The sequence below is a fragment of the Echiichthys vipera genome (genome assembly GCF_963691815.1).
Source record: "Echiichthys vipera genome assembly, chromosome: 19".
Lineage (NCBI taxonomy): Eukaryota > Metazoa > Chordata > Actinopteri > Perciformes > Trachinidae > Echiichthys > Echiichthys vipera.
In genome coordinates this window covers 5,924,604-5,937,836 of record NC_139844.1, presented here as the reverse complement: position 1 = coordinate 5,937,836, position 13,233 = coordinate 5,924,604, and the positions used below count along the sequence as shown (strand labels likewise).

At 40.0% G+C, this 13,233-nt stretch overlaps 1 protein-coding gene across 2 annotated transcripts; it reads right to left on the bottom strand.

Annotated features, from left to right (window-relative positions):
• Window positions 1–730: 730 nt before the first annotated feature.
• txlnba (taxilin beta a) lies at window positions 731–12,474 on the bottom strand. Of its 2 annotated transcripts, none has more exons than XM_083934124.1 (11): window positions 12,339–12,474; window positions 7,604–7,817; window positions 7,437–7,509; window positions 7,206–7,291; window positions 6,606–6,776; window positions 6,319–6,513; window positions 5,049–5,168; window positions 3,879–3,953; window positions 2,538–2,630; window positions 2,220–2,315; window positions 731–2,091 (listed from the first exon to the last, which is right to left on the bottom strand). In XM_083934124.1, exons 2-11 carry the CDS (start codon window positions 7,805–7,807, stop codon window positions 1,156–1,158), a joined length of 2,049 nt encoding a protein of 682 aa, XP_083790250.1. In that variant the 5' UTR covers window positions 7,808–7,817; window positions 12,339–12,474; the 3' UTR covers window positions 731–1,155. The 2 variants fall into 2 exon arrangements, with proteins under 2 accessions (XP_083790250.1, XP_083790251.1); XM_083934125.1 differs by lacking the exon at window positions 3,879–3,953 and adding an exon at window positions 3,757–3,831.
• Window positions 12,475–13,233: the final 759 nt, after the last annotated feature.

The following is a 13,233-nucleotide window of genomic DNA, read 5'->3' as shown; positions in this document are numbered from 1 at the left end:
AACTTGGTGCATCACCAGAAAGATATTTCCAAGGTGGTTTCCAAGTATGTGCACACACACTGTACGAACATTGGATTATTTACAGATAAGTATGTATGTACGAAAGATTGATATATAATAATTATAACAAAAGTGCAGATGGTTCTGCAATAAATATATAAATAAATAATATAAATATAAGAAGTTGCTCATATACTTGAGGTAGGTAATAGTTGTCATGTATAATATTTTCATTTATAATAACAACAATCTTCTCACCTTCCACCTGTGTGTGTGTGTGTGTGTGTGTGTGTGTGTGTGATTCTGCTACAATCTATGTGCATGTGTGTTCTTGTCCACCTATCTTTGTGAGGACACCATTGAAAAGTGAGGACATTTTGTCCAGTCCTCACAAAGACTGTTTCAGTGTAAATAACTGAAAGTTTTATGGTTAAGGACAGAAGTCGGTGTTCAATATTCATTGGAATTTTCCATGTTTTTTTTGTTTTCCAACATTGAGTCAAAGTAAATTTAAAGTCAAAGTGAGCCATGATGCAGACACTGCTTAATAAAAGCCCATACATCTGTGGTCAAGAAACATAGAGAGTCAATATGGGTCCTCACAAGTATAGCAGTTAAACCTGTATCCTAAAAGAAATGCTGATGTATAAGTTGCAAGATCTTAAATAACATTGTGATGTAAAATGTCAAACTTTTTTTTTTAATTAACAAAAACAGACAAAAAATGTAAAATTGTCAAAAAATGACTTTATTAGAGTCGCTGTGATTTTTAAAAGAGACACTGCGATTTTACTGGCATAGATACCAACCAATGGTTCAGTTTTGGTATGTTGCTTTACATAAGGCAGAAACTTTCACTCTTGATGGCCCTTTTATCAACACTACAATATGTTTGTTATACTCCAGTGATGCCTTTCAACTAAATGTTACTGTTATGTTACATTATTCAGACTGTAAAACGCAGTCAGTTTATTTGTCCATCTTCATCTGGTAACGTTGAATCTTGAGAGGTTTTTAACTTTTACGAAAGGTGTAAAGGCACAGTATGATTTCAGCTACGCACACACACACACACACACACACACACAAACACACACACACACACAGACACACACACACACACACACCGTACAATCCTTCTGCACATCCTAAACTTTAGCTAGCATTCTTGCCGTTCCTCTTCTTCTTTTTCTTTGGTGTTTGCTTCTTGGAGGACTCGGTGTTGGAGGCAGCTGCTGTTTTAGGTGTGTTTTTGGAGGGTGGAGCTGACTCTGACGTGGTTGGTGCTTCTTCTGGGACGTGTACTGGTTCTGCCTGGACCTTCATGTCTTCCACTGGTTTGACCAAGATCTCTGCCTCTGCTGCTTCTGGTTCTGGGTCTGTTGATTGGTTGATCTTCACTTTCTCAGGCTCAGATTTCAGTACTGGTTCAGCAGATTGCTGCTGGATCTCCTCATCTGGTTTAACTGGTTGCTGCTCTTTGATCTTGACCTGGGGTTGAACTTCTACTGCTCCTACTTTTGTGTCTGTTGGCATCATCTCAGAAGTGTTATTCACTGGTGTGGATGAGGCTTGCTTTGGAGCCTCCTCAACTTTATCTGGCTGTGGGAGAGCTGATTCTGCTGTCTCTGATTTCACGTCTACCACCTCCTCTTTGAGCTGAGTTTTGGTCTTAAACTGGACAAACGCAGAAGACACCAAGTCTTCTTCGGGGTCTGCATCATTTTTGTCCTCTTCATCATTGTTGGTGTTTGTGGCCAACAGGGAGGCGGCTATCTCCTGCAGCTTGGCCTGCTCCTCCTTCAGACGGGACATGCCCTCCGTTAAGACCGGGTCCTCCTTCTGGAGCTCCTGGAGCTCCTGGACCTCCACATGGTTTAGCACAGCAGATTTGTCCGCACCCTCTTGGTTGGAGGTGTCATCAGCATTAGAGCTGGCAAAGACCTTCGATGGGATGTCAGAGTTAGCCTGGCGGACGTCCTTGATTTTGTCATAGAGGATTACCCTCTCCCTCTGTAGGGCATCACACAACCTCTCCAGCTTTTGAATCTTCAGGACGAAAATGTCGTACTCTCTGCTCTTCTCGGTTCTCTGGAGCAAAAGGAGGGATGGAGAAAATGAGATGCAAAGGAAATTGAGATAAAAGTATCGGACAAGATCCCCGAAGGGTCAACAGGAATTTGAGAAGGATAAGAAACAGTGCGACATCATCAACATACCTCCTCCATCATGTCAGTCAGGGCCTTGTTGCAGTTCTCAAACCTTGTCCTCCACAGAGTCGACTCCTTATCCATTTTCTTCATCTTCTCCGACATCTAAAGTAAAGGGAAGTTTAAAATCACAGGGCTGAAGTGACAGTATCTGAAAAAAATGTCAGACAAATGTGACATGGACTGGTTTAAGAGAAATAAGTTTTACATATTCGGGTACCCAGACTTCTTATTCACAGTAAAGACAAAGTGGTCCGGTTGATAACCACCAGAAGACATTTAACAGCCTCATTCACACCAACAAGACTTCACACAGTCACCACTTACATTATCCATCTCCTTCTTGAAGCGGGCGTAGATTTCATTGCTTTTGGCCAGTGTTGCCTGAAACTCGTCAAACTTCTGAGCGTAAAGGGTCAGCTGTGGACGGAAAGACAAGAGAGCTACAGTAATTCAGTAAACTCACTATTTGATGGCAACAGGGAAGCTTTAATTCAGAATAACTTCACATGTTTCATCCTAGTTGTTAACAACAAGACACTGATCACTGCAACAACAAGATGCAAAACCCTCCTTTTATTTACATGAGACATACATTATTCTTAAAAACAGTACAGTAAAGCCACATAATTCTACATTTAAAGAACCACAACATGATTTATTTTGCTCTAAACCTTGTGAAACATGAGGTATTGGATAATGACTTTGCCTCTAAGTGATGAATAACAAATTGCATCAGTCATTAATTATGAGCCTTACACACTGCTGGAGGCAATTAATCATTCACACTTGCACAATTTTGCTTTCAGCCTAATACATTTGGGACTTTAGCTTAATTTTACTTCAAACTTGTCACAAAAATGAACTTAGAAAATGTTCACAGGAAGGAATAGAGGAAAGCTGCTGCTTATTTGTTTCTAAATAATCTTGTAAATTCAAGCAAAGAAGGACAAGTCACAGGCGCTTATAAGCAACTTGCAAGTCAAGACTGAAGTCATTCAGATTCGTGAATGCGATTACTGCTAATAGGTGCAAACATGAGACTGAAATGTTCTTTCTTCTAATCTCTAGTCAAACATCTTTAAGTCAAGTCAAGTAAAAAAAAAAAAGTCGACATGCAAACTTTTGTATTTTGGCATTGTCCACTACATGTGTTTAAATGATTTTATGTTGTTGGAAAAAAACAAAAATGAAATTATATATATAGAAAGATAGATAGATGAGAATAAAGTTAATAATTTCAACTCACATTTCAACTTTATTTTGCAAAATAATAATAAAAAGATCTTCCTCATTTTTCCCTCATGCTCTTTCATAAGAACTTCATGTGGAAACTATAGAGAAAATATAGTTTATCAGCAGACTGAATTAAAGAAATATGTCTAACTTTCCAAACATTTAGTAACAGATCAGAGAGTATGGACCTGCGCTGTGTTTCATGACCTCACTGTAAAGTTCTGGCTGCAGCCCATTCATCTCATCCTGCTGCAGGTGTGTGCTGCCTGTCCTCGTTGTCAGCATGTTAGTCTTGTCAGTGAATATTCACCTGTGCCTGCATCACAGTCCCCTGTTCTCTGAGTGTCTGAGTCTGCAGTTTCCACTCAGCAGCCTGAACCAGTAACTGGTTAGAAGAGAACAGACGGAGACACGTTACAGACGTTTCTTTACCTTCTTCTTCATGGACAGCTCCTGCTCCTTCATAGCGAAGCATTTCTTTGTTTTGTCAATAGCCTCCCTAAGCAACTACGGCGACAGAGACAATACACAGTCAATCTGGGAAAAGGATTTGACGAGGATAAAGACGTGCACAAAAATCATTATGGCTGTAAATTAGGGCTGCCCTCTTATCGTTTTGGACTCCATTTATCATTTTTCATCATATTTTACTTATTTCCAAGAAACATCTGAGCACAGAAGATTTAAATGATTTTGTGGATAAACCAGGCAATTGAATCAACTAATCGATCTGTTGACGAAAGCGTTTCTTTAATCGAGGACAGCCCTAATGTTAATAAACTTTAAAATACTGTCTCTAATAATTACATTAAAGTACATTTCTGAAACAAAATATAGAATAACAGCAGAGAAAGAAAACATCAATAAAAACCAACATCAGAAATGTAATATTCATCTAATGCAGAATAATCTGAGATAAACTGTTGTGAATATTACAGTATTCATTATTTCTGCACAATTCAACGAATCGATTAGTTGACAAAATCGTTTTCGTGTCGGTCGACTAAGACCTTCTTTGATGGAGGACAGCCCTAATGTTAATTAACTTTAAAATCCTGGTTCCAGTTCTTACATTTACATATAAGACACATTTATGAAAACAAAATAAACAACAAATAACAGCAGAGAAAGAAAACCTCAATAAAAACTAACATCAGAAATGTAATATTCATCTAATGCAAAATAATGGGAGATAAAGTGTTGCACACTTATGAATATAATGAGTAAACCTCAATGATAGTAATCTATTTGAATGATGTGAACGGCTGCATTAAAGCAGTACTGTTGATGAAAACTGATCTGAGAATCATATAAAATAATGTTTCTAGCTGTGTTTTTTAATATAGTCTTGTTTTATTTTAAATGTTTTAAAGTGCAGTTGTTATGTGTGGATGATATCAGCATGCATTGAACTGGAAATTAAACTGGAAATGCTGTATAACAGTTTTGATATGGAGCAGTCGATCCACTTTTTAAAAAATAAAAGTCCTTTTTGTGTTTTCTTCCAGTGTTGTAATTATTTTGCCTTTTTTTTATCCGGGTGTATGACCCGATGCAACTTTTATATTCACACACTGAACACTTGATATAACATCCACTCACATATTCCTTCTCCCTCTTATGTTTCTCCTCGGCCTCGCTCAGCAGAGCGTTGGCCTGATGCAGTCTGGCTTCGGTCAGTTTGCTCTGCAGGTCGCGATGCTTGTTGATCTTCTCCAAACTCTGCAGAGAGACAGAGAAAGAATCAGAATTTATTTAATGAGCAATCTGATGATATTTTTTTTCAATTAAGTCTTTAATTGTTTGCTTTGTTTGTTTTAAAAGTCAGAAAATAATAGAAAATACTCATCGCAATTCCATAAAGCCCTCGTTATCATTTTCAAATAGCTTGTTTTTGATCAACGGATAGATTAACTGACTCATCGTTTTAGCTCTAGCATTTAAAATGTTTAAATGCTGCTTTATATATATATATATATATTCTCACAATATTCATTATATCTGCCCTGTGCTCTAATAAGGCTTACTTGTAACATTTGTCTTTATTAATGATTAGAAAACAATTGTTGTGTTATATAGTTCCGTCAGCAGCTATTAATAGGAGATACAACATAAGATAATAAGACATAATTCATTTTGTCGTCATAGTTTGACAATAGTTTCTTGATGGCTCATTAAAAAGTGTTTACCACGCAGTTGCTGTCAATTACAATGTTAAGTCAAGTGAAGGAGGCTGTATTACGCTCCAAACTCAGGATAAAACAGGTTCACTGGGTCCAGATGTGTGAATGTAAACGGGTTCTCTGGGTCCAGATGTGTGAATGTAAACGGGTTCTCTGGGTCCAGATGTGTGAATGTGAACAGGTTCTCTGGGTCCAGATGTGTAGACGTAAACGGGTTCTCTGGGTCCAGATGAGCAAATGTAAACGGGTTCTCTGGGTCCCCTCCAGTGTCCCCTTTAAAGACACGCCCACTTTCTGATCATCCAGACAGTGTTTCTCCTGCAGTACCTGTTCTAGAATGGACTATTGGAATATTTGTGCGTCCTGGGGTCCATAAACAGTGTTGGAGGTCATAACCTGGGTCTGACTGTAAACATGAGACTCTTGTGGATCCAATGAGCCCAGTTGTCTTCATGTGTGATGATGTCAGTCCCCATAGGAGACATTTTATTGTCTAAAAGTATCTGTTGTGACCTTGGATAATCACAGCCTCATGAAACTTTACAAACACAAACTAGAGACTGAGGGCGTTCAGAGGATGGATGGATTTCACCAGGAGATTCACAATAAGAGCCTTTCTGACCACACAACACAACACAAGTGACAAAACATACAATCAACTGTTGAACTGTTGAACTTTGACCCCTCACCTCCTCCCTCATCTCGCACTGGTTCATGAGACTCTCCAGTTTGTCCGTCAGGTTGCTGTTTTCGTGGCACAGCTTGTCGTTGCGGGTGCTATGCTGCTCGATCTGAGCCTGGATTTCTGTCAGCATCATCTGGAAGTGGCTGGTGATCTCTGTCCTCTTCTCCTCGTCCTCCCTGCAGCGCTGAAGGGTCTCCTCCTGGAGGGCGGAGGAGGGGGAGAGACTCTGGTTATACGTTTGATTTTAGCCGCTATACCAACAGATATGGTGATTCGGCTGCTTCTACGCACCCTCAGCACGCTGTAGTGTCCCTGCAGCTCTCTGCACAGAGTCTCCAGTTTGCTGCGAGCGGTGACGCTGCTGAGACTTTCCTCCCTCAGCTGCTGCCGCTCGTCCAGCAGGACAGACATGTTCTGCTGCAGCACACACAGCTTCTTTTCATCACCGCGACGCAGGGCTGCCTGTACATGCACACGCACACGCACGCACACACGCACACACACACACACACACACACACACACACACACACACACACACACACACACACACACACACACACACACAGGTGGAAGGTGAGAAGATTGTTGTTATTATAAATTAAATTATTATACATGACAACTATTACCTACCTCAAGTATATGTCTTATATTTATATTATTTATTTATATATTTATTGCAGAACCATCTGCACTTTTGTTATAATTATTATATATCAATCTTTCGTACAGACATACTAATCTGTAAATAATCCAATGTTCGTACAGTGTGTGTGCACATACTTTGATTCTGATACTATGAGATGAATTGAACAGAAGAGGTCAGAAAGTGAGAGCACACGTGTTGTTTCAGACAGAAAGTTGCAGAGGAGAAAAGTGTCCACATCCTCACCAGTCCAGCGTACTTCCTGACCACATCCTCCAGTTTCTGCTCTGGAGAGGAGAGTTTGTTCAGACTCTTCATGATGCGACAGACCTCTGGAGGGAGACACACATGAGAAGAAGCTGAGACATTGAGAAGTTTATGGCACTCAAAAAAAATAAATCACTGACTTTAATTAAATTAATTTTTTCAACACCCTGCATGAAATAATCCAGGTCCTGTGTCATCGCGCTGCCTCACCTGTTTCCATGGCAACTGGGATGTCATCTCTCGGCACCTTCTTCAGCGTTTCCGTCTCTGCCTCCATCAAACTCTGACACATTCAAAACAACACGAAACATTGTTTACGTGCGCATCAGTGGGAGTTTTTATGTGTTTCACGTTGGTTCGACATCACCTGTTCTTACCTGTTTCTCCAGGAGCTCAGCCGCAGAGCCGTGGGTGCTTATGATGTCCTCCAACCGTCTCTTGAACTCCTCCATGGGGTTGAAGAGGTCGGAGGAAGCGGAGGAGGATGAGGGAGGAGCTGCCGCCTCACCTTCGGTGCCCTTAGCGTCCACGCCTTGCACGCCGTTCGCCAACGCCTCAGCTGCTTTCACTGACGTCTCCATCCTCAGAGTTCTGGGGTTGATGGACAGAGAGACGATATTTATGGTCATTTCTCTACGTGCCGTCTTAATTCATTACACAGACAAACTGTCACGATTTGCTGCTTCAGCAGGTCAAAAGAAAAAGATTGTAGTTTTCCTTCGGCCTGAGTTTTACCAAATGGCGTACGAATAACACACCGATGTCTGAAGTTAGCACAAAGAGCAAGGAAGGTTTGGCATCTGGAGGAGGTTGGGGTGGATGGAGGGCTCTGACAAACGCAGGACTTTTACCTAGAAGACCACCACATGTGAAACCAGAAGTCAGTGTTGAAACGCATCACACCAGGCTTTCAATGGAGAACTGTTATGACCATGGGTCATATGGGTTTATGTTACGTGTTTCAAAATGTGTGTATGTAATGAATCCTCCCGTCCAGAGGGAAGTTCTGCCCTGTACTGTTGGCTCTCCCTCTTGATTTTTTGCAGGAGGTGAGTGACAATGCGGATTGGCCAGGAGCTGATGAGGTCATCTTTAAAAGAATGCGGATGCCGATGTCTTCCTCTCCATGCTGTCATGTGGTGTCCCGTGATAAATTTAGATTGTTGTTAAGTGTTAACCTTTGTTAAAAGTTTGTGACTAAAGTAATTCTTTGTTTACTTAAGTGCAGTCCTGGTAGGTAGGGGTGAGTAGCCATTTTGTTTGGGAATCTATTTTTCTCCTGTTTATTTGTTAGGGATGGCAGATAAGATTCCTGTATTTTCTTTTACTACTTAATTTGTGATGAGTAAGTTAGTTTTCAAATGAGAGCTGTTTTGTTCATTATTTTGGCATTACTCACCCTGAAATTTTAACTACCCTGTGTTGGAAATAAATGTATGTTGGACTGCAACTTAGTGTCTTAGTCTCTGGGAGTTTGGGGAAAGAGGAGAGCAACCTTTATCATGCTCAGGTACCCCTAGGCCGGGGCGTGACAAAACGCAGTGGCAGCTATTTTTGACGCGCAGAGCAAGTCCTACAGGATTAAGGAGTCCGCGAAGGGAGGATGTTGACGTGGCGGTGCTCCGTTCATGTTACAAAAGCCATTATCTCAACTCCACCCTAGCTTTTTTACCATACCTTACCACCACCATCACCTTAATCAAGTGGTTTTGTTGCCTAAACTTAACCACAAGTTCCCCTTGTTTAAAACAGTGACCGTAGTGTTGCTTCTATCTATAATCTCTAAAAAATACAGAACCAAAACAGTCGTTTGAGGCGGTTCTCTAGTTCTGGTGAACAAAACAAACCGTCCAGCTGACTCTCTCACCACTTTCACATTCTGTCAAAAAATTGTCCTTCAGGACATTTTACAGTTTTGACTGTTTTTGTCTTTTTTGTACATGTAAGGTGTCCTGAAAAGTGTCCAAAAATAAAATGTATTATTATTAAAATGTTGTGACTGAAAGAAAGTGCTACTGAATCTCAGCCAGACAGTCTCCAGTATTTGTTCAGTGACGTGAGGTCATCGCTTGTATTCAACCTGTAAAATAGTTCTGTGTGTTACCTCAAGTAAAAAAACCTGTCAGCTTCATCCACATATTAATCCTTTAATTCAAACAGCAGTCCATCAGCATGTCCGTCAGGTTATTAATGGAACAGGGATTTAGATGCAGAAGATAATAAGCCTCTGGACTCCACAACAGCTGCTGTGGTTGGGTGCACACAGCTCCTGTGGCTCAGTGGAAGCGTCCTCATGTTCAATCACCACATCAGATTCAGTGCGTCCTTAGTCTAAATTTATGCCCAGGTTAAATCCAATTATTTGGCTTCATTACATAGATTCTCTCCTGCAAGGGATTGGATGTTTCTGAACTTTCTTCATCTAAATATAGAGATAAAAGTGAGATCAAAGTCTTTGGGGCAAAAGACGGACAACTAAAAGTTGGTGCTCATCTCGACTCTTGGTGTTTTGGAGTCAGAGTTCAACTTTAATAACACGGTGCTAGATCGAACCCAACCGACGTATCGATGTCAACATGCTGCCATGGTGTCAACAACATTCAACAGATGGCTATTTGAACCCTGCTACAATTCCACACTAGTCCGGACTGACTAACAGAGTACAGCTGCACTTTATACTTTTAAAAATCACCAATAAAGGCTTCTAAACCAAAAACAACACAACTGGACATTCTCCAGCAGGAATTTAATATGAAATTAGGGAGAAATTAACATCTGCAATTAAGATTATAGCTTTCCACTACCCAGTCTGTTCTCAATCTCTGTTTATATATGACGATAAAAAGTAATTCATGCGTAATCCACATATTTATTACTGTAGAAATGAGGTCCGGAGCCAAGAGGGAAATCAGGTGATGTAGTATCAGAGCACCAAAATCCACATAGGGAGGAGGGTCGTGGTGGTTGATGGGTCCCAAAACACAAGACTTTAACCTGGAGGACCGGTGTTCAAGTCCTGGAAGAACTAAGACAAACCACCACCTTGATCTGAACCAAGTCCTTTAGTGACTAAATTTAACCGTCACCTTTTATCGTCTAAATTTAACCGTCACCTTTTATCGTCTAAACTTAACCCTCACCTTTTGTCGTCTAAACTTATCAGTCACCTTTAGTGACTAAACTTAACCATCACCTTTAGTGACTAAATTTAACTGTCACCTTTTATCGTCTAAACTTATCCATCACCTTTTATCGTCTAAGCATAACAGTCACCTTTAGTTGTCTAAACTTAACCGTGACTTTTGTCGTCTAAACTTAACCCTCACCTTTTGTCGTCTAAACTTAACAGTCACCTTTAGTTGTCTAAACTTAACCGTGACTTTTGTCGTCTAAACTTAACCCTCACCTTTTGTTGTCTAAACTTAACAGTCACCTTTAGTTGTCTAAACTTAACCATCACCTTTTGTCGTCCAAACTTAACTGTCGCCTTTTGTGGTCTAAACTTAACCGTCACCTTTTGTCGTCTAAACTTAACTGAAATGTTACTTTTATTTTTCATGCTGACCACAGTTTCATGTTATTCAGAGGCTGTTTATCCACTCAGCTCTATCACAACACCACCACCGTCATTGTATCTGCTAAGTTAAAATTAGACCCCACTCTGTCACACACACTCAACACACACACACCACACCTGTTATAGTCTATTCTGGGGGCGTCCAAATACGGTCAATCTGACACACACACACACACACACACACACACACACACACACACACACACACACACACACACACACACACACACACACACACACACACACAGACACACATGCACACACAGTACAAAATGAGAATTTGTGTGTGTTTATGTAATTCCAGTCTGTTTACCTCTTTAATGTCAAACTAACTACACCCCTCGAAAATAAAATCCTGCTCTGATGACCCCTTTCAAAGCAAAATCAGGCTCCACCCACTAAGTTACTCCACCAATCACAGCCCCTGCTACATTTCAAGCTGTCACACATCAAAATAAGCAATATGTACAAACAATGATGAATGTTTTCTTCAAATATTTGTTCAAACGCTCAATCATACAAACAGGATGTGGACAAAATAATCATAAAAACACATGAACTCAGACTGATAAAGTGAGTCCTAATGTGCTAAAAGCTAAGCTAACATTCAAAGATTGATGTGTTAAAAAAGTTATTTTTTGTTGTTAGGTGAAATTGTCCAAATTACTATTAAACTCTACATTTTATAATAACAGCAGCTGTTGTTGTTACTGTTGTTGAAACACAAGTGCTGGACATTTCTAAAAAATATTTTCTGTGTCCAATTGATGCCATCAGTTTGTGTGCAAAATAACATGAATAAATGATAGTCTAGCTGAGCAAAAATAGCTGTAATAACCAAACAGACAACAAGAACAGAAACCAATGAATCACTCGAAATAAGAACTGTTACTGTTTGTGAAGTTAATGTGAGTTTTTACAGTTTTATTGTGCAACTTTCAGCAGCACAAAGAGGCTTAAGGTCATAAAATCTTCAAGTGACAAAGTGAAAACTCAACAGCAATAAAATGTCACTAAATATCTAAGAAATAAAAGAGCTTAAACATCTTTAGGGCACAGTTTGTGTGTCCTGGATGTTTATTCTATTCACACAGTATTATATCAGAAAAACACACCCTTTAAACGCAACAAATGGATCATTCAGCAGATGTAACATTAAAGTGTGATTTAAAGTTTTGAAACTGAAGTGAGGACAGATTATTTTCAGACGGTGACAAAGCAGCTCATGGTGCTGTGGAAGCCATGATGGAAGCTCTCCATGTGTTTGTCCTTTAGTACACTAATGTTATAGGCTACAATACAGTAAATCTCTAGATTAGCATAAAAGTTTCCTCAAACCAACAAGCATGTTTTAATGCCTATCAGGAATAACAACATATTGTTTCCCACAGAAATCTACTGAAGGAAGAAACGCAAAGTGTCAAAGGATCACACTCCTGCTCTGGAATTGCAGCAATACAACATGAATGCAATAACACAAAGAGACACTTTACTGAAGAAATGCAGAAAGAGGAATAGAAAGAAAAGAGTCTCACCAGGATCAGCGGAGTGAAGAAGAGGAGGTGAAGAATAGACAGAGAGACAGAGGAAGGAGGGAGGAGGAGGAGGAGGAGGAGGAGGGTCCTGCTGACGGACACAGCGACAGCTGACCCCCAAAATAACCTGAGAGGCTCAGCTCACGCTCTGAGGCTGTGTGTGTGTGTGTGTGTGTGTGTGTGTGTGTGTGTGTGTGTGTGTGTGTGTGTGTGTGTGTGTGTGTGTGTGTGTGTGTGTGCGTGTGTGTGCGTGTGCTTATACAAGAGTGTGTCCTGACAGAGGACAGCCTTTGCTCCAGGAAAGCTGGCACAAGAGTCTTAGTTGTCCAAATGTGCGCTACAGAGATCAAATCTGAGACTTCCGTGTTTATTTCTCATGACTTTATATGATATGGAAGTCCGTAGCATGACTTTATTTATTTCTTTATTAACCTTTTTTTAACCAGGATATTCCCATTGAGACTTAAACTCTCTTTTACAAGGGAGTCCTGGCCAAGACAGCAGCATAAAACTTAAAGTTTCACATTTAAAACCAAAAACAACAACTAAACATGATAAAATGACATTCTGCTTTCGAAATGGGGAGTCCAGTTTGTCATGTCATTTATTCCAAGATAAAGGTGCTGAATATTTATATGATATGAAAGACTGTAACATGACTTTAAGAACTGATCCCTCTGGGAGTTTTCTTTCAGCTTTTGCTTCTCCTCCTCTTCAAGCTTCATCAAGAATATTTGTTCTAAGTGGCCTAACCTGAGGAGTTTTACATGGAAATGGAAATGTAAGAATAAAGGCGGTGGAAGACAATATGGCACCAAGAGTCAATAAATAGTTCAACAAATTGTTCACAGCCTTTTTTGTAAAACATACTTTAAGCAAATTCTTCACAATAGCA

What these genes read in the sequence shown, in the direction of transcription:
- txlnba (XM_083934124.1), bottom strand. Translation starts at nt 7,807, where the DNA reads ATGGAGACGTCAGTGAAAGCAGCTGAGGCGTTGGCGAACGGCGTGCAA. An exon ending in ATAAGAGGGAGAAGGAATAT is followed by an intron (nt 3,954 to 5,048) that starts GTGAGTGGATGT and finishes CTGTCGCCGTAG; the next exon opens with TTGCTTAGGGAGGCTATTGA. An exon ending in TGACTGACATGATGGAGGAG is followed by an intron (nt 2,092 to 2,219) that starts GTATGTTGATGA and finishes CTTTTGCTCCAG; the next exon opens with AGAACCGAGAAGAGCAGAGA.